This window comes from Miniopterus schreibersii (genome assembly GCF_964146895.1).
Source record: "Miniopterus schreibersii genome assembly, chromosome: 6".
NCBI lineage: Eukaryota > Metazoa > Chordata > Mammalia > Chiroptera > Miniopteridae > Miniopterus > Miniopterus schreibersii.
Window position 1 is genome coordinate 18,487,301 of NC_138107.1, and position 27,924 is coordinate 18,515,224.

Consider the following 27,924-nt stretch of genomic DNA (forward strand, 5'->3'; position numbering starts at 1 on the left):
CAGACTTCAAAAAGCACACAGGCAAGAGCAACCGATGTGCATTTGAAAGAAGTCATCTATTTGTCTAGCTAAAATATTTAGGATCTATAAATAAACTATTTGTCCGGAGGAATAAGATATTTAAAAATTTGCTATGGTAATTTTTAATTTCCAGCGTTCAGAAATCGAAGTTCTGTTAATCATGGCAGGGCTATTTTCCTTAATAATACTTAGGCACATCTTGGCACGATTCCGGGATGCCAGAAAAAGAAGGAAAATATTGAAAGCTTTCAGAAAGAAGAAAAATGTATTTGATTTTCCTAGAAGTGGTTTTATACGGCTATGTCAGTTACCTTTTCTAAAACTCGGTTCTCTAAAACTTATCCTATGAGGCATTAGCTTCATTTTTTATAGTGACTACGTAATAATGTAACAATTTATTTAAACTGAGCATGGACTAAATATGAGGATTGTGTGTGTACATGTGGTTGTTATTAAAATGAATTCCAGCCACCAAAGGAAGGAGAGCCGAAGACTAATTCTTTATTTTATAATGACATTTAATCCATTGAAATTTTATACAAAATAGATTTCAGTCAGACAGCATTTGAGCTCTTTTTGCAAACAGTAAATATACAAAAAGAATTAGTCGTAAGAATATTCAAACAAAGATAACATCACTAGCTCATCCATTTCTAAAATCAAGAAAACATTACCAAAAGCAATCATATTACTGCTCTACATAATTCTTTTATTTTGAACCTGTACTACATACAGATATAGTGATCAATACATTGTGTGTTTGCATGTATATGCATGTTTCTCTGAAGATTTGAGGGAGAAAGAGAGCTAGAGAACTAATTAGTTAAGTATGTAAATCTCAACTCAGAAAGTAAAGCAGATGGAGCTTCCTTACAGCCTTTGTTTTAAAGTACTGGTGTTGAGCCCAGCAGGATCCCCAGTAGGGGGCGTGCAGGAGGCAGCCAGTCAATGACTCTCATCACTGACACTTCTCTCTCCCTCTCTCTCCCTCTCCCTTCCTCCCTCTGAAATCAATAAAGACATATTAAAAATAAAAATAAAAATAAAGTACAAGTGTTGAGACTTTATTATTTTATTCTTTATGAAGGTAAATTTTATTTAACTTAAATAATGGTCTTTTATTCTGAATATGTCCTTCCCATTTTGGTGATGTCCAGCTTATCTTTCTTCTTTAAGATGAAACAGTGATAGTAGGTAGTTTTTCTTTTTTGGTATCTTTTTTTTCATTAGATAAAAACATTGGCAACTAAGGCTAGTCCCTCAATACATGTTTCTTATATAGATTCTTATATACATTATTGTTTCATTAGCTTCAGTTATATAATCTTTGGGGCTGAAAACATAATAACTACATTTAAGAAACTGATATGATTTGAAAGTATAGTTTCTATATAAATCTACCTCCATGGGGAATATACATGAATATACATCGAACATCGAATGTTCACCCTGTATCTACCCGATGGTCAAGAGTAGTCTTGCCCATCTGTTTTATGAGTCATAGGCCCTATATAAAAATCAGGGAACATCAGAGACAACACCAGAGTATGCTAAGACATTTTTACACTGAACATTTGGGGCTCAGGATCTTCCATGCTGGTCTATATTCCCACTGGGTGCTTTCGTCTATTTAAACTTGATTCTAAATAAAGGAAGCTGAGGCAGAGGAATGGCACTTAGGGTTCAGGTTCCAAGTGGTTGTGGCCTTGATGTTCATAGAAATGACTGTCATGTTCTCTCCACCTAGGGACCTTGAGAGAAAACAAGATGAGGTCACATTATAGTTTCCTTCACTGGGCCTGTCAGAGATTAGTACTGAAACAAAGGCATTTTCTGTCATTATTATCCATGCTTAGAAAGAACTGGGTATAAAAATGGTTTGATTTTTGGGGAAAAAGCAAAGAACAGAAATATTTACCGCACCCACCCTGACTATATTCCGTTTTCCCACGCCTGTTCTCCCTGAAAATCTCGTTGGACACACCCAAGCATCTCTCACTCTTAAGCTTTGCAGGAAATAATTTAGGAGAAAACGTCAATGGAGTAAAGAGGTAGACACTGGAGGAAAGAATGAGGCTGATGTTTTGCTATTCAAAGAACCTCTTGCTGTGAACTCACTGAGATTCTTCAACCTTCCACATTCCACCACCTTTTGCCTACTTTTCTATAAGGTATAAAATTTCATGCCCAGGATCCCTATTATTTTTATGAGTAGATTTTTTAATAACTCTCAGAGGAGTGAAACGGCACTTGCTTCAGCCTTTTCTTCATCTAACACCTGCTTTGGAAAATACCATCACTTGTAATTTTATCTGTCTGCACACACTGTCTTAATTACTTTCTAAACAGGGTTTCATTCGATTTCATCACACAAATGCACACACACACACACACATCTAGGCCTGAGGTGAGCCAAACTTTCACTAGAGGAGTCATCATTTACATCCTTATGTAGAACAGTGCACAGTACCTCCCAAAAGACAGAATCATCATAGCAGTACTCGTCAGGTGGCTGTCCCCAGATCGGTAACTTCAGAATTAAACCTGTGAAGGTGGGGAGAACAGAAGTCATGTTATGATGCTAAAGAGGAAAACTTACTTGCATAGTAATTAAATAAATACTTTAAAGTAATTACTGTGATAAAATCATCCCCTTGAGTTTACATGATTACTGTGGGATGTTTAGCACATTTTCAAGTTTACCGATTAATATGTTTATTAATAATCGATTATGCCGAGACCATGAGGTACAGGGAAGTGTTTACTTTCATGCTGACCTGTGATCAGCCCTCCAGCAACTGCTGTTCCGATGGAAGAACCTAGAGCAGCTGCTTGCATGGCCGGGGTAGACCTAGGAAGCCAAAAGAAAAGAATCTTGCTATAATAAGAATATTATTATTATTACTGATCTTAGAGACAGCTTGTTTTTGCCGCAGGATGCCTGAGGGTGTGGATCCCTGCCATCTTCAGGCCAGGGTGCAGCGTTACACACCAGCAAACACATTGGTTACACTTTTCCTTTTATTTGATATATTTATTTCCTTTGAAACCCTTGAGCAATGTAAAAAAAAAAAAAAAAAGAAAAAAATTCTTATAAGCACTTAAACTAGAACCACCTATTTGTTCAGAAGGGTAAAAAGACCTTTAGAAAGGGTTTGGTATTTTCTAAAAATGTGGTGTCACATTTTGATTTGTGAGATGAACCATTCCATCATTTATGGAGCACTGGCCCATGCCAGAGAGGAGAGACTAATGTACACAACAAAGGTGAGCTTCTATCTCTCCTCACGCCATCCCAAAAGGAACAGTTATAATGAAATTAAAATTCAGTAAGGTCAGAAAAGCTCATTTTAGCATGTATTGTACAGACAGCTCATTGATGATACTAAAGTATTTCTCTATATGTTATCTTAGGTGTAGTTGCCTTAAAATGAAATCAGTAAAAAATGTATCAATTTTGGAAATGAAAGACTGTAATAATAAGCTGTTGAGATGCATAAGGGTGTTACATGAGTGAGGAATGCCTGGGAATGCAGGAGCCTCTAGCACAAGGCCTCATGCTCAGCAGGCAATTAGTAAGCAGTTGTTGAAAGACTGAAGGAGTGAGTACAGAAAAGCAAACAACTGGAGCATGGGAGTGTATTGGTGTTTCATTCTCATCATTCAAGGGAAGGGATGCACTAAACTCAGATTTTTTTTTTCTTTATTTGTTTAAACTTTTCTACTGTATAAAAATTTGTGGAAGTAACACACAATCATTGTAAAAATATTAAAAACCATTACTTAAAAAAAGGAAACTAATTTCCCTCAAATCCTATCAGTATAAAATGTAAAATATAAAACACGTAGTTTTATAAAAATGCAATCAGGTTATAATACTAATATTCCCATGAACTCTTAATGTCTTTTTATGTCAGTAAGTGTTGATCTGGATCAAATTTTAGTTGCTACAGAGCATTACACTGTACAGTGCACTATAATTATTTAACTATAGGTTGGATATTTAGATTGTTACCAATGTTTTATATTTTTTAAAAATGCTGTGAGGATACATCCTCTTATGAACATTGTGAACTTGCCCAATAATTTCTCTAAAATGAAACCTATCTAGAAGTGAGATTATTGATAAAAGGTAATAAACCACTTGACATTTTTTCCAAATTCAAAATTGTACAATTTATACCTCCATTTTTCTACTTTAACTACCATTCAGCACTGTTATTCATTTAATCATTGTCAATTTAATAACTGAAGAACTGGTAACCCATTTTCATTTGCATTTCTTTGATTACTAGTGAGGTTTAATTTTTAACATATACTTATTTATTTGATTTTCTTCTGTTGTAAACTTATTGTTAATTTTACCAGAATTTGCCAAGATCTTTTACAAGGTATTAAAAGATATTTTTGATGAAAAGTGTTCCCATGATAAAACAGGCTTAGAAAACTCTTGATTAAACAAAATTAATAGCATTGTTAACTTCCCACTGTCCTATGCTTACCAAAAAACCTGATTTGTACCCTAGTACTCTGAATAGACACAGGTCAGTTAACAGTCTTGGCTCTTGGACTAAGTATTTTATCTGGTGCATGAGACATGTGAATTCTACCTAATTTAATGGGCCTTCCAAAATTTTCTCCCCACCCACACTCCCCCTGAGTAAATTGAAAAGTTGTTGCTAAACCTAGACCCAAGGACTAGACTCTCAACCATGAAACCCACCCCAAAGCTGGCCACCCAGTCAGACCCAGCCCGAAAGCCAGGTAGGCTTGTTCTACTGCATCTGGGGAGTTGGTCTAGGAATGATGCTCGAGTTCCTCTATTCCTAATCTTGAGGCACCTCTTTAGAGTGTTTGCAGACTGTTTATACACTATCACCTTAGGAGCTGAGCTCATTGATACATGTTCATTAATATCATGCTTGATTTGCATCAAGACACTTTAGTGTTTGGTCTTAACACCCTGTTAGTGCTGGAGAGAACTAAAAAGAAATGTAAATATTTCTAGAGTTGTCTTCCAAATCTGCAAAAGGAGTAAAAAAAAAAAAAAAACCAGAAAAAAATTAGTCTGCTACACACACGAAAGGAGCAAACATTTTATTCAGTAGAAAATGTGATTCAGCAAGTTTTTCAAATATTTATCATTACTGATCTCAACCGGGTTAAATTTTAATCGGCTAAAACTGAAGAGAAGATTTTTCTTTTCAAATTATGCAACTCTAGCTAGTGGTCCTCTTGAGGCATTTTCAAACACACATTCACCCCTTCTTCACGCTTCCCGTTGGCTTTAAAAGCCGAGCCTTTCACGCCCTCCCACTTGCTCTCCGAGTGATCTGCACTCCGTGATCCTGCTGGCTGTTTTGAACGGATGACACTCATATCCGATGGTTTCAATCTTGTTGCCTAAAAGTGACACCAGATGGCTGATGCCCTCACTTCCGTTCTCCTGGATGTGACTGAGAGCCATTCTTCCTGTGGCCTTTTAAATAAACACTTAGGCTCCCTTTGGGAAGAATCTAAGTCTGCCAGGGATTTAAGAGAACAGATAGTCCAATTCATTTTACAGAAGAGGAAACAGAACCAGAGAGGTTGAGCGACCTGTCCGAGGCCACATAACTAGTTAGTAGTCACGCTGGCGCCATATGCCAGTCTTCCCGATTCTCCAGATCCAACTGCTCCCCATGTTATGCTAACCCCCCCTTGTCTGTGTGGATTGGATGAAAATGACTGCTCGGCTCCTCACATACGCCCTCCATGTCCTATTTTGTGGGGGTCAAGTAAAGGAGTAAGCCCACTGTAATCTGATTGCTATTATACAATTGCCCTGTCTGCTAGAAACAGTTAACTGTGGAAGATAAATTTAAGTTCACTATTAACTTACAAAAGAAAAACCAAACACAAACATTAATAATATGAATTCAGACACATCTTCCGATAAATTCTATTCTCTTGAACAGGGACACTATTTATGAACTTTGGCCTGGGCCACTCAAGAAAAACCTTTTCATCACTGGGTTTCACAGAGTGAGAGAAAACATTATTGAATGGGATTGGGGGGGGTGGGTGGGTATGAGCAGGAAAACCATTATCTCACTCACACGTCAGATGCTCCCAAGGCCATCGCCGCAATGCCTGCCAGGCCTCCTAGCACACCAGGTAAGCCATGCAGGTTATGGACCCCACAGGTATCTTGGATCCTCAGTTTAGTAGCAAAAAGTGGCTGAAATGATAAACACAGTAAGGTTATCCTAAATGCCCTTAAAAGAGCGCAGTTTTTAATTTTATACAAAACAAACAAACATCATCAACAACAAAAACTTTAATGGAATTGCCTCGAGGAAAGGAACACACTACTGAACAGTCAATTATACTAAGTTATAAATGACTGATACCAGATTCTCCCCGGATACCCAAAAGGCCAGGGAAGAGCAGGAGCATTGGACACTGAGATGTGAATGGCACCTTCGACAGGAAGGCAAATGAGCCCCAAACAAGAAGAGGTGCCTATGAAAGGGCTTTTCATGGCTTTTCTCTGCCAGTGGGATGTGAGAAGATGATGGTGCAGATTCAAGGTTTGACTCGGCACCTGTCATACTTACAGTCAGAAACTTGAATCCAAGCACGGAGATGATTCCTGCCAGGCTTCCAATGATCATGGACATGTAGGGGTGAATGGCCATGTCTGCACAGGTGCCCACGGCAACTCCCCCAGCGAGGGTCGCGTTCTGAATATGTACCTGTGCGGAGCACAGACATGTGAGTGAAGCCAGCTGGACAGGCAAAGCTCAGGACGGAAAGAATCGACTTTTTGTGGCACATTCTTAAGCTGAAAAGGCTACTAATTATTTTGAAAAAGAGTGTTCTTTATAGTGACAGAAAGCCTTTCTTCCAAGCATTGACATGCGTCTTTCTTGCCAGGGTCTCTTGGTCGTGTGCGAGTGATCAGGCAGGGGGCCCAGCGTGGGGAGGGACGTGAGGAAATAAAAGGAGCTGTAGCGGACGGAGGGGAGTAGAGCGACTTTTCTAGCAGCGTTTGGCCTGTGGTCGCTGCTTGGGAACAAACACATCGGTGCGCGTCAGGAGCCAGCAGGGGCCTGCGGCTGCCGTGTGCTCCGTGGAGTCCATGCTGTCCCAGTGCCCAAAGAGCGCACGCAGACATGGAAATGCGCACATTGCACACGGCCAACAACAGCTTTCACAAGGTCACTGCACTGGGAACTTTCAAGGATGGGGAGAGTCACAGATTTCCGGTCACCAGAACTCCTCAGGAAAACCGTATTCTGGTGGCTCTGGCAGAGGTGGAGAGGTCATCGGTACTTTTAAAAGAGAACCAGTTGTGTGTGTTTTTTTCTTTCAATTTTCCTTCATGAAGCAATTTGTAGAGAACTGAAATACATGTCCTTAGCTAGGCTTGATAAAGTGAAAATATTCTGTTTCTCAGGTTAGAAAAGAGGAGTGGCTGCTCTGAGGACTACGCCTTCGCCGCCGTTTCTCTCGCTCATGGGCAAGAAACGCAAAGGACTGACTTGGGGCATTTAAAAAATGTGTTATTTTGAAATAATTTTAGATTATGTAAAAGTTGCAAAAACACTGCAGAGAGTTTCCATATATCCCTCACCCCGTTTCACCCAATGTTAATGTTATGGGCACCAGAAAAGATGTTATCCAACGGCCCCCTGAGTAGGAGGGAGAGGGCTGTCCCCTCCTCGGTTCTTGTTAGTCTCGTAAGGACAGTGTTGTAGCAAAGCAGGCAAATTTATTAAAAATACACTTGGCATAAAGCACAAGCGGGCACCCAACTGGTTTGAATGCACGCCTTGTGGGGACTCAAGGGGTTTTATACCCTTCTGTCTACAGGCTTCAAGGTTCCTATGCTGGATATCTTGGGAACAGGCTAGATTCCAAGGTCCCCTTTTTTGTTGTGGCTTTCACGGAATTTATGAGAACATCTGGCGATTTTATCTTGGCAAGTCCCAAGACTGCTGACTTCTTTGTTCAGTGGGTGAGATAAAACTCCCCTTTTTCCTCCCTGCTTTCCGACTCCTGCCGGTGCAGTTCCCAGGGTGACTGAAGCTAAGTGTTCTCCGGTTAGGGAGGAGACGTATTAACCATTTGTTCTCAGGTGTCCTTGGTTGGGGAAGATAAGGCCTTGCAGTTCGCAAGCACGCTGCAAGCTGCCCAAACTGTTTGGCCTTGTTTAATTTTCTTGCCTCAGTTTCTGTATTACACTTGCCCAGGAATTTTCCCAGCTTCTTTCTATCCTGTCACATTAACCTCTTATATAACCATAGCCCTAGAAAACTGATATAATACTCTTAAAGAGCTTATTTGAATTTCACTAGTTTTCCCACTAATGTCTTTTTTGTTTTCAGAGTTTTATTCAGGATCCCACCTTGCATTTAATTGCTATTTCTTTGAGAGGAATACGTGTAAATCGGAAAGTAGAATCAACTTTAATTCCCCACTCTCTTTTTCTACTATTACCATGTCCTGTTGCAGATTTTCTAAGATCTTGGAGACAGTTTGCTTTATTAGCAAAGGAGAATGCCTTAGATCTTTGATTTTTGCATGCTTATTTTCCCTACTAGCCTGTAAGTTTCTTGATAATACCTTTTAATTTGCCAGAGTGCAGATTTGATGAAGAAAGGAATGAATACTGTTATGTTCAAAATCCTCGTGGTCTGCAGTGTTGTGATCTGTTCAGCTAGTTTAGCAGAGATGCAGAAAGAACCTACTCATCTGAGCAACCATTAGTGTCACTTAAGGAGACTTCCATGGGGGGAAAAGGAAGAGCTGTTTGCCACTCACCTCAGTACGTCCTTTTTGGAGGGATATTATTTTAAGAAACAAAAGGTTGAGGAAGAACCTTTAACCTTCCTGCTAGCTACCTAAAGAACTTAGACAGAGAATCTGCTCCAGGAAGGAAACTATGACCATAGCTAGCTATGCTTTAATATGAACCAGGTGTGATAGGCAGGGAGAAACCTAGCAAGGCCCTTTGGATCAAAGGGCTTTCTGTGTCCTATTTGTTTACCAAACATTTTCTTCTCCATCTCCACATGAATTGCTTTCTTCCACTTTGAAGTCCCAAAAATCTATCCCCTTTTCCCCTTTATTCAAGGTGACATATAAGCCTCAACTGTCCCATTTGTCTTCAGGCCCCATATTCTTATGGGTCCCTATGTATACATACGTAATTAAATTTAGTTATTTTCTCCTGTTAATCTGTCTCATGTCAATTTAATTCTCCAGCCAGCCAGAAGAACTAAGAGGGGTTAACAAGAAACTCACCATATCGAGCTTGCCTCGGTGCTCAACGAGGCTGGAGAATGCGTAGGCCACGAGCACGCAGGCAGCGAGAGAGAAGTAGGTGTTTACGATGGCCCTGTACTGTTTGTCTCCTGCTTCGGCGATGGCAGAATTAAAGCTGGGCCAAAATATCCATAGGAAAAGAGTCCCTGCAGCAAACCACAACAAGGCATATTCGTTCTTAACATGAAAGACAACCCAGGGGAGGCAGTTTGCCTTACCGACAAGGCACTGACATTGTCTGCTTTTAGGCTTAGCTGCCTAAGAGTTCAGGGGAAAGCAGCAGCAACAGAATAGTATTCAGAGGACGCTCCTTCTTGAAGCTCTTCACAGCTGTGTTGGAGTCAACCCTTCCTCATGTGCCTGACCAAACAGACAAGGATCTAGCGGGTTCATCCCTACTCACCAATCATTGCAAACAAATCCGAGTGGTACACAGACTCCTCGTTGTCATGTCCCCTCCGAAGGCCTGGTCGATATAGGACGCCTGCGACAGCCAAGCCAAAGTAGGCCCCGAAGGCGTGGATCGTCATTGATGCTCCAATATCAGTGGCCTGAGGGGATAAAACATTCATGTAAAAGAGACGGAACAGCATCTCCCTACAGAAGGAAAGCCAGTGAAAGGGCTGCGTTTTTGGTTTTAGCAATAAAAAAAGTAGATCAAGAGAGGGAAAGAATGCATCAGATAAAAGGGGCTAAAACAAGATAGTTACATAGAAAAAAATATAGGCTTTGGAGCCACACAGAACTGATTTTTAATCCTAGGTCAGGTAATTCCTTGTGATGTGACTTTAGGCAAATTCCTATACTTCTCTGAGTCTCAGGTTCTGTAAAATGGGGAAATATTAGCTAGCTAGCATAAATGAGACCATGCTCGTAAAGTGCTGGGCCCTTAGTGGGCGCTCGATACAGTTTAGGTTACATCTCCAGGTTAGGGAGAGTGTAAAATATTATGCTTGCACCGGATACAAAACAAGAATGGCTTTTGCATTTAATTGATATTACAGATAAAGCTCACTTAATTGCAACTCAAAGATATGAAGCTTCAAAAAGCCTGGATCCTTCTCACACTTTCTCACTCTGCTGTGTAATGACATGAAAACTAGCCTGAGGTCCAAGATTCATTAGAAGAAATGTATTTTAGGTCCCTTTTTTAAGATACTGCATGGGTTTGATACAGTTTTCTGCATTTCCTGCCTCTAAAGGGAAAGTTCAGAGTACCAAACCCAAGCTATTGCTCTGTTCTTATTAAGGTAGGAAAATGATACAACTTCATTAAATTTATTTAAGATTTTCATACTCAATAAATTTCTATGTACCTTTCAGGTCCAGACTAACTGTCGTTTCCCCAGAAAGTCCTTCCTTGCTTCCACAATCTAAATGAGGTCTTCCAGTTACATTTTCTCATAACCCCTTCTACTTATTTTTCATACTATGTATTATAATTTATAGTAATTGTGTGTGCATATGCACGTACACATGTGCGCATGCCTATAGGTGGGTGGGGGGATTGTTTGATGTCTGTCTCCCCCACTAGGTTGTAAATTTTATAGTAATAGGGACCTTAACTATTTTGTTTGTCATTGCATCACCAACACATGACACTTAGAAGTTGTTAAAATAATTGCTGTTGGATTAAATGTTCAATAGAAACATACATAACCTATTGGAGTGTGCCCAGAAATATTCTATTTATGATTCTTGGGGTATCCAATGATACTTTTTATCGAGAAGAAAAATTTGGCCTGGGCCATAGGAAAGACTATTCACCTAGTAGTTGAAATAGAAATTGATCATTGATAGGAAATATAATGTAATAAAAATAGTTTCAGAGTTAGAAAAATCTGAGTTCGAATCCAGAATCTGGCAAGTCATTTAGCATCTGTGATCATGAGGGGTTTTTTTTTTGGTATAAATATTAACAGTCACACCTACCTTACAGTATTGTTGTGAGGATGAAATGAGATAACGTTCACAGTAGGCACTTGAATAAATGAGGCCTATTATTACTATTTGCTGTGGAATCACTCTTGCCAGGGTTTATCCCTGCATAGAGTGGGCATCCATTATGTGTTGTGACCAAAACTGATGTCCAAAGTTAGGTAAAAATTAATCCTCTAACACTTACCATAAACATCTCAGCAACCAGATGTTCATTGACAGCAAAGACAGTAATTTCTATGATTGTCATCATCAGCATTTGGAGTGGACTTATTTTTCCCAGGACAGCTCCAAAAGAAATCAGAACCGTGGCTGTACTGAAGTCTGCATTTATCATGCTGAGGGGAAAAGAAAATAAATGCATTAAAGAATAATGCGAACCCCAAATAAAACTGTAAGTTGTAATGAACTATAGCATCACCTTACCCAGAGTACAAGGCCCTTCTCCCTGCCAGGCCCCATCAGTCACTTATCCCAGGCCTGCTTTTGTACTCACCCGATTCCTACCCCCTCCTCTCTTCCATTCATTATACACTCTTTCATTGCTTTAACTGTCTTTATTTTAACCGACCTATGCTCTATCTCACTTTGGGTCTTACTTTGTTTTTGTTGATATGATAAATGACTTATTTTCTAGAGTGTTTACATTTCAAAAATAATTTAGGAAAAATGACTAACGGTGGATTTGTGCTCCCTGTAGCTGAGATGGAAAGAATAATAATTTTAGGCAAGAGGAATTCTTATACCCTTAAAGCCAGACCAGAGAGGACATAAACATTCACGTATGATCCAGCTCAGTGGAGCAAAGCATAGATTTGCATCCTTGGATCTCAACCATCTTCTATTGCCTAAGGGAGACAATTAGCCAACTAGTTATAGACTGACTGACAAGAGACCAAGCAGAGAAACAATTGCTCTGAAAATGCAATGGTTGGAAAAGGAAGGGAGGCTCACTTTTTGATTCCAATTGTAATTTTCTGTGTATGGCTGTGCAGGATGCCCTGTATGAGAGTGCCCCACTGGAGGCCCAGAGCAGCGATCAGCAGATTGATGCCCACACTGCTAAAGCCATATTTCTTCAGGAAGGTCATGAGGAAGCCAAACCCAGCAAATATCATGACATGTACATCTTGGAATACTGCAAAAGAGCAAAGGAGAGGAAATCTGCATTAGGGGAGCATTGAGAAAGTGTCATATCATAGTACATTCCATTTATTAGATGCTACATCTAATAAAGCAGAAGACACTGCAAAGGGAGAGCATTAGCTGGGCAGCAAGGGCTGGGATCCAATGCCAGCCTGGCTATTGACCAGCCATGAGACCGTGGGCAAGTTATTCAATGCTGGAGCCTTTTCTTGGAACACTATGTAGTATATCACACCAGTGCGTCTTTCATCTTTTCCCTGAAGAGTTTCCCTTTACTTTCCCCTTGAGGGAATCTTTACAAAGCACAGGGCAAGAGTCACCCCCTCTTGTAGATTTTCCAAATACTCTCAGGGAAAATTAATATTTCCTCTTGTCTTTCACACAGCCTTCTGTATACACCTCAGCTCTAGCATCAGTCACATTGTATTGGCATTTGTTTAGCATGCATCACACTGTAATAGGTAGTCAACGAGGTGTCCTTCTGCAGTAAATAGTGAGTTTCCTTACTGAAGAGATTAGGATATATTCATCCACTGTTCCCCAGAATTTGGCATAAAAGCCTGCATGTAAGAAAAGAGGCAAAAATGACTAAATGAATGAGCTACAGTCTCCATTTATCAAATGTGTGTAAATTATAATATCAGTCATGGAAATCTTACCAAATCCTTATTCGAGTCAAATGGGATAGTGTGGTTGTTAACAATTTATAAACCAATGCTGCATTCTTTTGGGGAGCAAATATGTGACTTGGTATCTGGAGATGTAGGCTCAGGCCCCCAATTCTATCACACGCTTGTGTGATCTTGGGCAAGTCACTCATTTTCTGTGAGCGTCAGGGTTCTCATCTGCAATCCTGACAAGACCCTATTTCACAGAGCGACTCTGTGTGGGATAACCCTCTGTGGGAGGGAGTATTGGTAATGCACTCTATAAATAAATAAAACACATGACCAAATGTGAGATTGTGAAAGCACAGGCCTTTCCCTCAAGAAACTTACAGCTTAGTTGGTAAGATGTATACTTGGTAGAACCATATGAAACTGACATTTTGCATTGAAACTGCCAATGAAAAGGGTTCGACTATTGGCAATTTCTTATGGTTCAACTCAGTAGATACACAAAGCAAATTAAGGCCTAGATGGGAACAAATATAAAACCTGAGATAAATAAAACATATGAATGTGGAATTAATGTTAACCACTGTGGCCAGATGTTTAAGTGCAAATCGGCATGAGGGAGGACATGCTTAGAAGACATATCTCAGTGGAAACTGATGCTAGGATCCAGTTAATATCCAAAGGGTGGAGCCAGGATTTGAATTCCTCCATGCATGGAGCGCTCTAGGGGTGTAAGGATGACCAAGGCAGGGTCTTGGCCTCCCAGGAACTCAGAGACACACTACTAACTCTTGGCTCTCTCTACCTCTGTTCTACCATCAGGCTTAACAACACTGACCTTAGGGTGGGAGATGATGCCACTCAGGTTTGTCTCCTGCAGTGAAGGTTCTAATGCTCTGAGCAGACCCCTCCCTCCTTTAGACCTGAAGGATTTATTTTTCCCTTTCCCCCTCGCTGTAGGGAGTGCTGCTAGATCACAGCCCTGAGCTCTCAGTTCTCTTGGGAAATGCTCTTGCCTTGTCAATGTCACAGCCCTTCCCCAGGGTAGCCTGTGCCCAATGACGAATTCACGTGAGCACCCCGTTCCTCAGGAAAGGACCACCTACTGCTGGATAATCCTAGTCTCAGAGTTTTCTGTGGGGTCAGTGCAGTCGCCTCTCTCTGCCTAAACCCTCCTGCTATAGATGTGGTGCCTCAAGGCCCTTCCTAATAAACCTCTTTCAGGCTAATGTCTGTCTTCCAGTTTGTTTCTTGAGGAACCCAACCTGTAGCATCTTTCCCGTGGGCTTCACACTCCCTCTGCAGAACTGTCCTGACTTTCTCCCCTACACAATTTGCATACCACATTTATTTGACACTTTGCAGATTAAATCCAATAAACTGGTCTGTGGCATTGATCACATCCCAATGTGGATGAAGAGCCTGGCTTTCCAAGGGCTCCCAGCATTTGAAAAGGGCCCCTTGGAGGCTTGGAAAAAAAGTTATTCCTCTGTGACAAATAACAGAATAGACATCCTAGATTAAGTCACTGGGGTCCTTTGGTGGTCCAGCAGCCAGTCCAACTTTTGTACGAGTTCAGCAAATGTAAACATAAAGAGATTGAGAAAACCAGAGAAATCTTTCATGACTCAGGCACACATTAGCGTCATGTCCACATAATGAGACTTCAGGCCATTTCATGGCTCCTTGGAGCCTCCTTCCTAGAGAGACTGGTCAGCAGCTTTGAGGGAAGTTGCAGAGGAGAATGCTGCTCAGGTGTTTTTTTCCTGCTGCTGAGCAGCTCTCAACTGACATCAACCTGTTTGATTTTTGAAATACAGGTGACCATCTACACTCATTTTTCTTTACAGATTGTTTCCCCACCATTTAATTCGTATACGTAGACATTGAAGACAGATCATAAACCAAGTTGGAGTAGAGCTTCGCGAATGTGCTTGGCTTAGTCTCTGGCTAGGTTTTGCTAAGCCTTCTTGGACAGTTTTCTCCTCCGGAAAGGAAGGTTTGGGGTACACGAAGTCCAAAGTCTCTTTCAGCTCCGCAATTTATTTACAGCCATGGGGACAGAATAAAAATAAGAACCCGGTTCTGCTGACTTTACTGTTTTATTTTGTCATTAAACCAAGTTATTTTCCCGAACATTCTTTGTTTTTTTAAAAGAGTATTCTTGTTCCTTCCGTATCTACTGATTTTATAGCAATCTGTAACCAAGCAATGAAAAGAAATTGCTTCATATAATTTTGTAATGCCACACTGGTAGCGATAATTCTTCAGATTCTGTTCCACCCCCTTTGACGGAAAAGCAGGCCTTTTCTCTGGAGGGAGGAATTGCTCCTATCAACTGTGCTCCGATGTTTTTTCCCCTCTGATCTAATTCTTGTTACTGTTTTCAGCTACGGGGGCTTAAAATCTCATCTATTACGTTGCTAAAGAGAGCATACAAAGTTGTGAAATCTTTTGACAGATAATGATTCTGCATAAGATATGTGGATTAAAAAGTTTATAAACAATTAGGGTTATGTATTATCTTTCATTCTGCTCTAAGAATTTGTGGGTGGGGACTAGGCATAGGGCCACAAGTTTCGTTTTGTGGAGCAAGACTTCCATTAAAGGAATAAAAAATCTTTTTCATAGAGGAAAAAGGAATTTCCTGAGGGGTTTGAATTTTTGTGAAGTCTCCAACAGGTTTTAAGGACTGCCAAGACCCGTCTACATCAGATATTCTCAATAGCGGGTGGTTTTAGCCTCCAGAATAAATTGGCAATGTCTGGTATTCCTGTTGTATTTTACTTCCACATTTGCAATAGGATACCTTGCAAGCCCTGATAACTCAGCATGCTTAAAATGTAACTGATTATTCCAGCTTACCTCTACCATCCTCAACAGCCAAACAAAATGAAATGGGACCCTCTTTTCCTCTTATTTCCTCAGGAAGCCTGCTGCCTAGAATGCCCTCTCCAACCCACATCCAACCCTTCTTTACCTGGCCAACCAGATCCTCTGCACAGTGCTACCAGGCACAGCTGTAACACTGTGCATGTCCCTCTTATTTTATGTCATTAGTTTATGTGTTTACCTGTTTTGTTACTCTATGGGCTCACCTATTATTTATTCAGATAGACCACTGAACGAGTACTGCCAGTTAGGCCCTCCTTCAGAGGAAAGTAAATGCAAATCTAAAGGTCAAACTCATAAGGTTCTATCCCATGATAGACAGACCACAGCAGAAAGTTTGGACCTGTAGCTTTTCAGGAAATGCGTCAGTTATGCATGAATAAATGGATCACTGGTGGGGGCCACTGAGAATTCATCTAATTGGGAGAATAAGACTCTTATTCAGAAATATTGTTTTTCTGGATCAAGTGTTAAAAATTGTCCAGCTCGTCCAGCTCACTTTCCAATCAGAAAGCCATTGGGATTGTATCCTGAACGCTTTATGTGGAGAATACTATTCTGAAAGTGGAATCCTTCTCCTCCACCTTCCAAATTTTTAAAGTTCACGTATTTCAAATATTTAGAAAAAATAGTACAAATGTTATAAATATGTTCTACATTTGTTCTCTCTTCAGATATATATGTGTGCCTTCTAAGTCATTTGAAAATAAGATAACATTTTGCCCCAAACAACTAGCATGAATCTCTTAAGCAAAAGGACATTCTCCCAAACCATCACAATATCATCTCACATTCAAGAAATACAACATTGATACAATTATATTAAATACGGATAGTCCATGGACAGACAATAATGTGGTGAAGACCTGGGGAGGGGACTTGAGCAGGGCAGAGGGGGTCAATGGTGGAAAAAAGGGGGACACCTGTAATACTTTGATCAATAAAGATAAGTTAATAAATAAATAAATAAATAAATAAAATAAAAATTATATTATCTAACATAGAATCTCTAAATTTCTCCAGCTGTCCCAAATTGAGCTTTTATAGGATTGTTTGGCCCATTATTTAAATTTCATACATTTTCTTTGTTGTGTATCTTTAGACCCTTGTAATTTAGAGCAGTTCTCTCACATGCTTTTTATTGGTCATGTTTATTTGTTTTTTATGTAGAATGTCCCACAGTTTGTATTTGTTTGATTGTTTCACCATAATTAGAATTTGACAAAATATTTTGGCAAGAATGTTATACAAGTGGTGTTGTGAACTTCCCACTTCATCACACCAGGTGACACATAATTCCATCACCAGTAACATGACATTCAGGAGTGCCACACGCTTCCACGGCTGTGCCCTGGGATGGGTACTAATCCCAGGACTGTGTAAGTAACATCATTCTTTTCTTTATTCAAAAGAGCACAGCAGTATGCAAGGAAATGAGAGGGATGAATCAACTTACAGCTGATCGAGTTTGTTTAGAATTTAAATTAATACCCTATTTTACTTATTTGTGAAAAACTTGTAACTTCCACCACCCTGCAGTTGAGGGCTGTTGTAACACACTGTGAGTTTCTTAGGCAGGGACTGAGCCTCCTTTCTACTTGAATCCCTGCACTTGGCACAGTGCAAGGCTCTAGGAGGCACGCCAACATGTCTGTTGAGTTTAACATTGCTTTGTAATGAGTTAATATTTAATAACCTTCTTTCCAATGACATGCCGTTCCACAAGATTTGTGCAAATCAATTGTTTGAAATGCAGGGGGAAAATACACATGTATAACCACAATCATGTAGTTTCTAGGGCTATTCTACAAAATATTTTAACCTGGGATAATATAGCTGACCTTGAAGATTAGTATTAGCCATAATTTTAGGTCTCAAGAGCCACCTCCCAGAAGAGAGAATTTTTTAATTGTGTATAGACTGGGTTATGGACAGCATTTTGAAGGAGTGAAGACTGCCTCACATGTAAAATTTCAATTTGTATTCTCTTTAATGCCCTTCTGGATCCCCAGGGCCTCTATTGATTGAAGCCTCTCTCCCTTCCCCCATCCCCTGCCCACATCCTGGCCTCACTGCCCTTATAAGTGGAGAAGAGGTCACTGTGGGAGGGTGTGGGGGGATGGGGTTAACTGTTTGTAAGTAAAGAACTTTCGTTGGTTTCATGTACAACACACATTGATTGTTAATCATCACTATTATTGGCAACTGTAATTTGATGTTTCCTTTAAAGAGTGAAACATCACTGCATATATTAATCCTACCTTCAATATCTTCTCCTTTTTTTTCATGTTTGACACAGCTGATATATTAGAAAATCCTATTAGCTACACTTTCAATTATAGCCAGCATTTGACCATTTCTCAGTACTTTCTCTGCTAACCACCTTGGTCCAGCCTGCTATCATTTCCCTGCTGGATGAATGCATCCTCCTCCTAATATGTCTAATGTGTCTTTCTACTCACCCCCTTTGCCCCCTACAATCTACTTAACAGCCAGAAGAATGCTTTAAAACCTAAGTAACGTCAGTTCCTCCTCTCAAAGTCCTCCAGTAGCTTCTCAACTCATTCAGAATAAAAACAATGTGCTTACAATGCTCTACAAGGTATTGCAGTACGGAGGCTCTCACAGCTCCGACTTTATTCTCTCCACTTGCTCACTGCATATATTAAATACCCCAGGGCCTTTGCACTTGCCATTTCTTCCACGTAAAATGTTCTTGTTCCAATATCCATATGGTTTACTCTCTTGCTTCTTTTAGTTTTATTTATGTCACTTTATATCAGAAAGAACTATCTAGACCAGTGATTTTCAACCTTTTTCATCTCATGGCACACATAACTAATTACTAAAATTCTGCAGCACACCAAAAAGTATATTTTTGCAGATGTGACAAAAATAGGTATAATTTTGATTGGTTAACGATAATAATAATGATGAGATAATAATAATAAAAGTAATTACCTACCCTTTCTGCTCCAAAGTGCCTTTAAAAAAAATCATGGGCCTAGGCAAAGTGGAAATCCAAGACGGCGACTACACTGACACTCTCCCGGGACCAATCTGGATTTACAACTAAAACATAGAAAAACCATCTTGAAAACAACTGAAGACTAGCTGGAGAGCATCCTCATAACCAAGGAGGAAAAGTGGAGACCACACAGAGACTGGTAGGAAGTGCAGACTCGAGAGGCCTGGTTGGGCTCCCACAGGCAGCAGCTAAGGGTCCAGAGGGAGATCTTAGCTGTGGGGGTTCCCACTGAGGACTCTGGGGCCTAAACCCCAGGCTGGGCTTCCCAGCCAAGAGCACCAGAACTGAGAAAGGTGCCCACATAACATTTGGCTGTGAAAAGCAGCTGGGTTTCTGTCTGCCAGGGAGAAGCAGCTGGAACTGTAGGCTCTTAAAGAGCCAATGCACAAAGTTTCATGTGTAGCCACTCACCTTGGGCTCTAGCAGAGGGGGGTGCAAAGTAGACTGGAGCTGTGTGGGGAGAGTCTAGGGTTGTGGGCTTTGGAGAGTGAGATCGGGTCACCCCTCTAGATTCCTGTGTTGAGTCATTCCTCCAAACTGTGGAGGACATCTTTCGCAAGCAAACAATTTTGGCTTTTGCCTGAGGGGGGTAGCCATTGCCCCACCCTGCTGGAAAGCCTCTTGTCCAACCTAGTGGAATTTCTACAGCCTGAGGCTTGTTAAGAGACTGATAACAACAAGCTGCCCCACCCTGTGGAGTTTCTACAGCCTGAGGCTCATTAAGAGAATCAGATTAATCAGCCTGCAGACAGAGGTAGACATAAGAGTGCTTTGAGTCTTTGCCTGATCTGCTTCCAGACTCGGGCCTTGGGAAAGCAGACGTTGGTGTGCATCTTGGTCCTGTCCAAATGCACCCAGCCCCAGCAGAGGAGATCGCAAGCCGTGGGTTGTTTATAGCTCCAAACAGAGTACTCAGGGCCAGTCACAAACTGTGTCTGACATTGGCCTGTACCAGAGACCCTCCAAAAAGACTGAGGGTCCTAGCAGATCTACCTAATACTTAGAAACAACCCCAAAAAGGCAACCAAATTGGGGAGACCAAAAAACAAGCCCCAAATGAAAGAACAAGAGAAGTCTCCAGAAAAAGAGCTAAATGAAATGGAGATAAGCAATATATCAGCTATAGAGTTCAGAATACTGATTGTAAGGATGCTCAACAGCATGAAAAAAGATATGGAAATTATGAAGGAAATTAAGAATGACATAACAGAAATAAAGAATACATTGGAAGGAATAAACAGCAGATTAAAGGAAGCTGAGGATTGGATCAGTGAATTAGAAGAGAGGGTAGAAAACAAATAACTCAATCAGAGAACCAAAAAGAAAAAAACAATTAAAAAACAGGAGGACAGTCTAAGGGAGCTGTGGGACAACATGAAGCATAACACTATTTGCACTATAGGAATGCCAGAGGAGGCCGAAAGTAAGCAAGGGTTAGAAAATCTGTTTGATGAAATAATGGCAGAAAACTTTCCTAACCTGGGCAAACAAAAAGTCACATAAATTCAGGAGGCACAGAGAGTCCCAAGCAAGAAGAATATAAAGAGGCCCATGCCCAGACACATCATAATTAAAATGCCAAGAATTCAAGACAAAGAGAGAACCTTAAAGGCAGCTAGAGAAAAGCAATCTGTTACCTACAAAGGAGCTCCCATAAGGCTGTCAGATGATTTCTCATTCGAAACTCTACAGGCCAGAAGGGAATGGCATGAAGTATTCAAGGTAATGCAAACAAGGATCTGAAACCAAGACTACTCTATCCAGCAAGATTATCATTCAACATAGATGGTGAAATAAAGAGTTTCCCAGACAAAAAAAAAAGGCTAAAAGACTTTATCACTACAAAACCAGCATTACAGGAAATGTTAAAAGCACTGCTGTAATTAGAAGTAGAAATAGGGAGAATGAGAAACATAGGCGTAAAGAAAAAAATGGCAGTAGATAAGTGTCTTTCAATGATAACCTTAGATGTAAATGAATTAAATGCCCCAATAAAAAGATATAGGGTCGCTGAATGGATAAAAAAGCATGACCCAAATATATGATGTCTACAAGAGACCCACCTTAGAAGAAAAGACTCACACAGGATAAGAGTGAAGGAAGAGAAAAAGTTTTCCATGCAAATGGAAATGAAAAAAAAGCTGGGGTAGCAATACTCAGATCAGACAAAACAGACTTCAAAATGAAAACCATAATGAGAGACAAGAAAGGTCATTACATAATACTAAAGGGATGAATCCAACAAGAGGATATAACCCTGATAAACATATATGCACCCAATATAAGAGTACCTAAACTTATAAAAAAAACTTCTAGAGGACTTTAAGGGCAAGATCGACAGCAATACAGTCATACTAGGGGATTTTAACACCCCATTGACTTCACTGTGAGAGACAAGAAATGTCATTACATAATACTAAAGGGATGAATCCAACAAGAGGATATAACCCTGATAAACATATATGCACCCAATATAAGAGTACCTAAACTTATAAAAAAAACTTCTAGAGGACTTTAAGGGAGAGATCGACAGCAATACAGTCATACTAGAGGACTTTAACACCCCATTGACTTCACTGGATAGGTCTTCCAGACAAAAAATCAACAAGGAAACAGTGAACCTAAAGGACACACTACACCAGATGGATTTAATTGACATTTACAGAACATTCCACCCAAAGCTGCAGAATATACATTCTTCTCAAGTGCACACGGACCATTCTCAAAGATAGACCACATCTTAGGACACAAAACAAGTCTCTACAAGTTTAAGAAGATTGAAATCATATCAAGCATCTTCTTAGACCACAATGGCATAAAATTAGAAATCAACTACAATAAAAACACTAAAAAACATTCAAACACATGGAGGTTAAATAGCATGTTATTAAACAATGAATGGGTTACCAAAGAGATCAAGGAAGAAATCAAAAACTTCTTGTTGAGCTCACAACAACCCCAAATCTATGGGACACAATGAAAGCAGTCCTGAGAGGGAAGTTCATAGCACTACAAGCCTACCTCAAAAAACAAGAAAAACTTCTAATAGATTCTCTAACCCTACAACTTAAAGACCTAGAAAGAGAACAATAAGAAAACTCAGAGTGAGTAGAAGGAAGGAAATAATAAAGATCAGAGCAGAAATAAGTGACATAGAGACTAAAAGAAAACCAATACAAAAGATAAACGAAACCAAGAGCTGGTTCTTTGAAAAGATAAACAAGATTGATGAACCCTTAGCCAGACTCATCAAGAAACAGAGAGAGAGGAACCAAATAAACAAAATCAGAAATGAAAGAGATGAAGTAACAACTGACCCAACAGAAATACAAAAGATTGTAAGAAAATATTATGAACCACTCCATGCCACCAAACTGAACAACCTGGATGAAATGGATACATTTCTAGAAAAATACAACCTTCTAAGACTCAATCAGGAAGAGTGAGAAAACCTGAAAAGGCTGATAACTGCTGATGAAGTTGAAGCAGTAGTAACAAAACTCCCAGCACACAAAAGCCCCGGTCCAGACAGCTTCACAGGGGAGTTTTACCAAACATTCAAAGAAGAACTAACATCTATCCTCCTCAAACTATTCCAAAAAATCCAAGAGGAAGGAACACTGCCAAACTCTTTTTTACAAGGCCAGCATTAGCCTAATTCCAAAACCAGATAAAGACACTACAAAGAAAGAGAATTATGGGCCAGTACCCCTGATGAACATAGATGCTAAAATCCTCAACAAAATATTAGCAAATCAGATCCAGCAATATATTAAAAAGATCATACACCATGACCAAATGGGATTTACTCCAGGGATGCAAGGCTGGTACAATATTCGCAAATCAATAAACATGATACATCATATCAACAAATTGAAAAACAAAAATCACATGATCGTATCAATAGATGCAGAAAAAGCATTCAACAAAATCCAACACCCATTTTTGATAAAAACTCTCAGCAAAGTGGGAATAGAGGGATCATACCTCAACCTAATAAAGGCCATATATGACAGACCTACAGCCAACATCATACTCAATGGGCAAAAACTAAAACCATTTTCCCTAAGAACAGGAACAAGACTATGGTGTCCACTTTCACCACTCTTATTCACCATAGTACTGGAAGTTCTAGCCACAGCAATCAGACAAGAAGAAAACATAAAAGGCATCCAAACTGGAAAGGAGGAAACAAAATTGTCATTATTTGCAGGTGGCATGATATTGTATATAAAAAATCCTAAAGACTTCACTAAAAAAACTACTAGATTTAATAAATGAATTCAGCAAGGTAGCAGGATACAAAATTAATACCCAGAAATCAATGGCATTTTTATACACCAATAATGAACTCTCAGGAAGAGAAACTAAAAAAACAATCCCATTTACCATTGCAACAAAAAAAATAAGATACCTAGGTATAAACTTAACCAAGGATATAAAAGACCTGTACTCAGAAAACTATGGGACACTGAAAAAAGAAATAAAGATATAAACAAATGGAAAAATATACCAGGTTGATGGATTGGAAGAATTAACATCATTAAAATATCCATACTACCCAAAGCAATCTATCAGTTCAATGCAATCCCTATTAAAATACCAACAGCATATTTCACAGATCTAGAACAAACACTTCAAAATTTTATATAGAACCAAAAATGACCCTGAATAGCCACTGCAGTATTGGGAAAGAAGTGCAAAGTTGGAGGGATCACAATATACTACAAAGCCACTGTAATCAAAACAGCCTGGTACTGGCACAAGAACAGGCATACAGATCGGTGGAACAGAGCAGAGAACCCAGAAATGGACCCACCCCATTATTGTCAATTAATATTTGACAAAGGAGGCAAAACATACAATGGAGTAAAGACAGTCTCTTCAATAAATGGTGTTGGGAAATCTGGACAGTACATGCAAAAAAAATGAAACTAGATCACCAACTTAAACCATACACAAAAATAAACTCGAAATGGATAAAAGACTTAAATGTAAGATGTGAAACTATAAAAATCCTAGAGGAAAACATAGGCAGCAAAATCTCAGACATCTGTCATAGCAATATGTTTGCCAATACATCTCCTAGGGCAAGAGAAACTAAGGAGAAAATAAACAAATGGGACTCATCAAAATAAACTTCTGCACAGCAAAAGAAACCATCAACAAAATGAAAAGGGAGCCCACTGTATGGGAGAACATATTTGCCAACAACAAATCTGATAAAGGGTTAATATCCAAAATATATAAGGAACTCATACAATTTAACAAATGGAAGACAAATAATCTAATTAAAAAATGGGCAAAGGACCTGAATAGGCACTTCTCCAAAGAGGACATACAGGTGGCCAAGGGACATATGAAAAAATGCTCAAAGTCACTAATCATCAGAGAGATGCAAATTAAAACCACAATGAGGTATCACTTCACACCTGTCAGAATGGCTCCATCAACAAATCAACAAGTGACATGTGCTGGCGAGGGTGTGGAGAAAGGGGAGCCCAGGTACACTGCTGGTGGGAATGCAGATGGTGCAGCCACTCTGGAACGTAATATGGAGGTTCCCCCCAAAATTCAAAATTGACCTGCCATTTGACCCAGTGATCCCACTTCTAGGAATATATCCTAAGAAACCCGAAACACCAATCAGTAAGAACAAATGCACCCCTATGTTCATAGCAGCACAATTTACAATAGCTAAGATATGGAAACAGCCCAAGTGCCCATCAGTAGATGAGTGGGTAAAAAAGCTGTGGGACATTTACACCATGGAATACTATGCAGCTGTGAAAAAAGAAGGATCTTTTATACTTTGGGACAGCATGGAGGGAACTAGAAAGTATTATGCTAAGTGAAATAAGCCAGTCAGAGAAAGACAAATACCACATGATCTCACTCATATGTGGAATGTAATAAACAAAATTAACTAATAAACACAATGGATCCAGAGACACAGAAGCATGGAACAGACTGAGGGATCTCAGAGGGAAGATGGGGTGAGGGAGTGGGTGGGGAGAGATTCATCAAAGAACTTATATGTTTATGAGCATAGCCCATGGACACAGACACTAATCTGGGAAAGGCCTGGGGGTGGGGTGGATGCAGGGTGTAGGGGATCAATGGGGGTAAAAAAGGGACATCTGCAATATATTCAACAATAAAGATAAAGAAACTTTAAAATAAATAAATAAATATATAAATAAATAAATAAAATTTAATTTAAAGTAAAAAATTAAACAATTATGTGCCTATACTTATATATAAGAATTTCTTATACCACCCAGCCGGGCATGGCTCAGTGGTTGGGCGTTGACCTAGGATCCAGGCGATCGGGGTTTGATTCCCGGTCAGGGCACATGCCCTGGATGTGGGCTAGGCAGCCGATCAATGATTCTCACATCATTGATGTTTCTATCTCTCTCTCTCCCTCTCCTTTCCTCTCTCTGAAATCAATAAAGATATATTTTTTTAAAAAAAGCATCTTGTACCAAGAATTAACCAATTTAAAGCAATCTTATTATGCGACTTGACCAATAAGATGCAACTCTATTATATGACCTATATATTTATGGTTCAAGACACGGCATTTACACCTGACAGACCTTATTGTGTTGGCTGTTGTAATTTTTTAATTTGACAATCTAAGGGAAAAGAGGTCAGGTATTGCATGTTTTAAAAATGCTTGTGGTACACCAGTGCACACCCATTTAAAATTGCTGATCTAGACTATACATTAACTGCCTGTCTCAACCAGATTTCTCATTTAATCCACAGAACAATAAAACAATTTAAGTGACTATTTTGTAATTCTCTCAAAGACAGTACAGGATTGGTATCATTCTAGATGCATAGGATAGAAGTTAATTAATTGCATGCAGTGTATACCTTGGCCTATTAAGAATTAATTCTTTCATATTACACTGGTCCTGAAAAGACATCTTCCCTTGTCCAGATGTATCTATTTCATTAATATTGCTTCATTTATTGCTGTGGTATTTTATTTCCATCTAAATGTGAGTGTATGTGTGTATGCATATATACATTAAATATAATTATTTTTATAAATAAAATATTAAAATATATATGTATGTGTATATATATTGGCTTGTATGTTTATCTTCTGTCTTCCTTTCAGAGGAAGATTGCTTTACAAGAATTGGGAGCTTAATAAATATTTTCTTAATAAATCATGAAATGAATGAATTTTTGTGTTTCTTACAAGCAGAGTATAAGGACTATATGATTGCTAGGCAATTCAAAAAAATGACCATGTTTAGTAATTCTCTCCAACTCGTTTTTGCCCTCAAATTCTGAGTTGAAGTATTACCTAGGAAATTTGACTCTGGAACATAAAGTCTTCGGTTTGAATTATGCAAGTTATGGAGCTCTTAAGATAATCTTATTTCAATAACACTCATCTTAAATCATAGTTTGGTATTTTGTCTCTTGTACTGTGTTGTAGCTCTTTGTTTACATGTGGATCAGACAGCAGAATCTTAGAATATACTAAGAGATTCATATTTGTTTTATCTTTGAATAAATTTGCTGTAGCACATGCTTGGTATGGAATAAAATATTTTTAGATGAATAAATGAAATGCACAAGAGCATATAGATTTGAACAGAATTCTGTTCTGTTTTGTTTTTTTCTAGCTTGAAAATAATGAAATTATTTAATCAAGAACCTCCTTGGACATCTATGTAGTGTAAGTAGAACTAGACTTGGAATCTGACTCTCCAGCTTATAGTTCTAACTCTTAACTTGAAGTTGTGCGTTTCGGCTGAGTCATGTAACTCTAGATCATCTCTATATGAGAATACTCCCCATTTTATAAACTCCCTCAAAATGCATAGGAATGAGAAAACAAATGTCAAATCCTTTTTAGAAACTTATATATTTTTTATAAAACTACAATAAACATTGCTACCATTTTAAATAATTTTAACTGCTTAAAATTATTTGAGCCTCATTTGAAAAATAAACAATCTAGATAATAGAAATATACTGCCCCTTCCCTTCATGGCTAATGAGGTAACAAACAAGTCTGCTTCATCACTGGCCTTCAGTGTATGTGGTATGTGTGTGGTAGTAATTATTGTCATATTAACATTCCATAGCTTGCTCTTTCCAACTTAAAACTAAATTCCTTCTTTCCTGTCACCATTTCCAGGGAAGGATTCTGCTTTTACAATGTTAGGTGCTCACACTTCTCATCTCATAGGAACAAACCACCTTCCTTTCAGAATATTATAAAACATGAGCACGTTTATTTTGGTTAAAGCTCTATTTATATCTGATATGACCCTAAATATTCCTTCTTATATCTTACGGCCCCACATGAAATCCTGGCTCCTCTTCTAAATACTCCAATTTATTTCTAGTCTCTCTCCTCCAAGGTTACCTTTGGATTGTTCAAATTTTTTTTTTTTGTGATAAGTGATATTTTTATACATTGTAGATCTAATGTATAATTTAAGAGAAAAATAAGGTCATTTAGCAACAGGTAAGCAACACACAAAACAATTAATCAATCATTTGAATGTTTGGCTTCTTGTTCTGATATATTAATAGACACATATTCTATCCAAACACTAATTACAGAGACCAAATGCCACAGCATAAACTTATAATATCCTTAGTACGCACAACTATCACATAATTCTATAAGGAACTCCAATGTGGAGCTCAAGTGGTTACAGTATTCAAAGATCTTAAATTCTGACAACCGGAATAACCTAAAATATATAAGAAGTAGATTGCCTACTCACGAGGGTATAACTCAAGGAATCTGTCCACATCTGTTGACTTGGTGCTGTTGGGCTGCTGGAGAAGAGTCTCATCTGTTTCATACTGAACAAACAATCCAAATAAAACAATCATGGCAACCTCCAGGCCAATGGCCACGAGAGGGAATTTGAACCTCATGTTTGTGGCAAAGGACAGAGGTGCACTGCGGGCTTCACAGGCTGC

The 27,924-nt window shown here is 39.1% G+C and overlaps 1 protein-coding gene across 1 annotated transcript; it reads right to left on the bottom strand.

Moving 5' to 3' along the window:
- Positions 1–583: 583 nt before the first annotated feature.
- RHAG (Rh associated glycoprotein) lies at positions 584–27,924 on the bottom strand. Its single transcript, XM_081140388.1, has 10 exons — positions 27,723–27,924; positions 12,226–12,409; positions 11,459–11,609; positions 9,737–9,884; positions 9,313–9,479; positions 6,621–6,758; positions 6,120–6,241; positions 2,799–2,872; positions 2,492–2,565; positions 584–1,772 (listed from the first exon to the last, which is right to left on the bottom strand). Exons 1-10 carry the CDS (start codon positions 27,877–27,879, stop codon positions 1,698–1,700), a joined length of 1,290 nt encoding a protein of 429 aa, XP_080996514.1. The 5' UTR covers positions 27,880–27,924; the 3' UTR covers positions 584–1,697.

Coding starts and splice junctions, on each gene's coding strand:
- RHAG (XM_081140388.1), bottom strand. CDS start 27,879: ATGAGGTTCAAATTCCCTCTCGTGGCCATTGGCCTGGAGGTTGCCATG. Junction 11,610..12,225: donor ATTACAATTGGAATCAAAAA/GTGAGCCTCCCT, acceptor TTTTCCCCTCAG/CATGATAAATGCAGACTTCA. Junction 6,242..6,620: donor TTGGATTCAAGTTTCTGACT/GTAAGTATGACA, acceptor TTATCATTTCAG/CCACTTTTTGCTACTAAACT.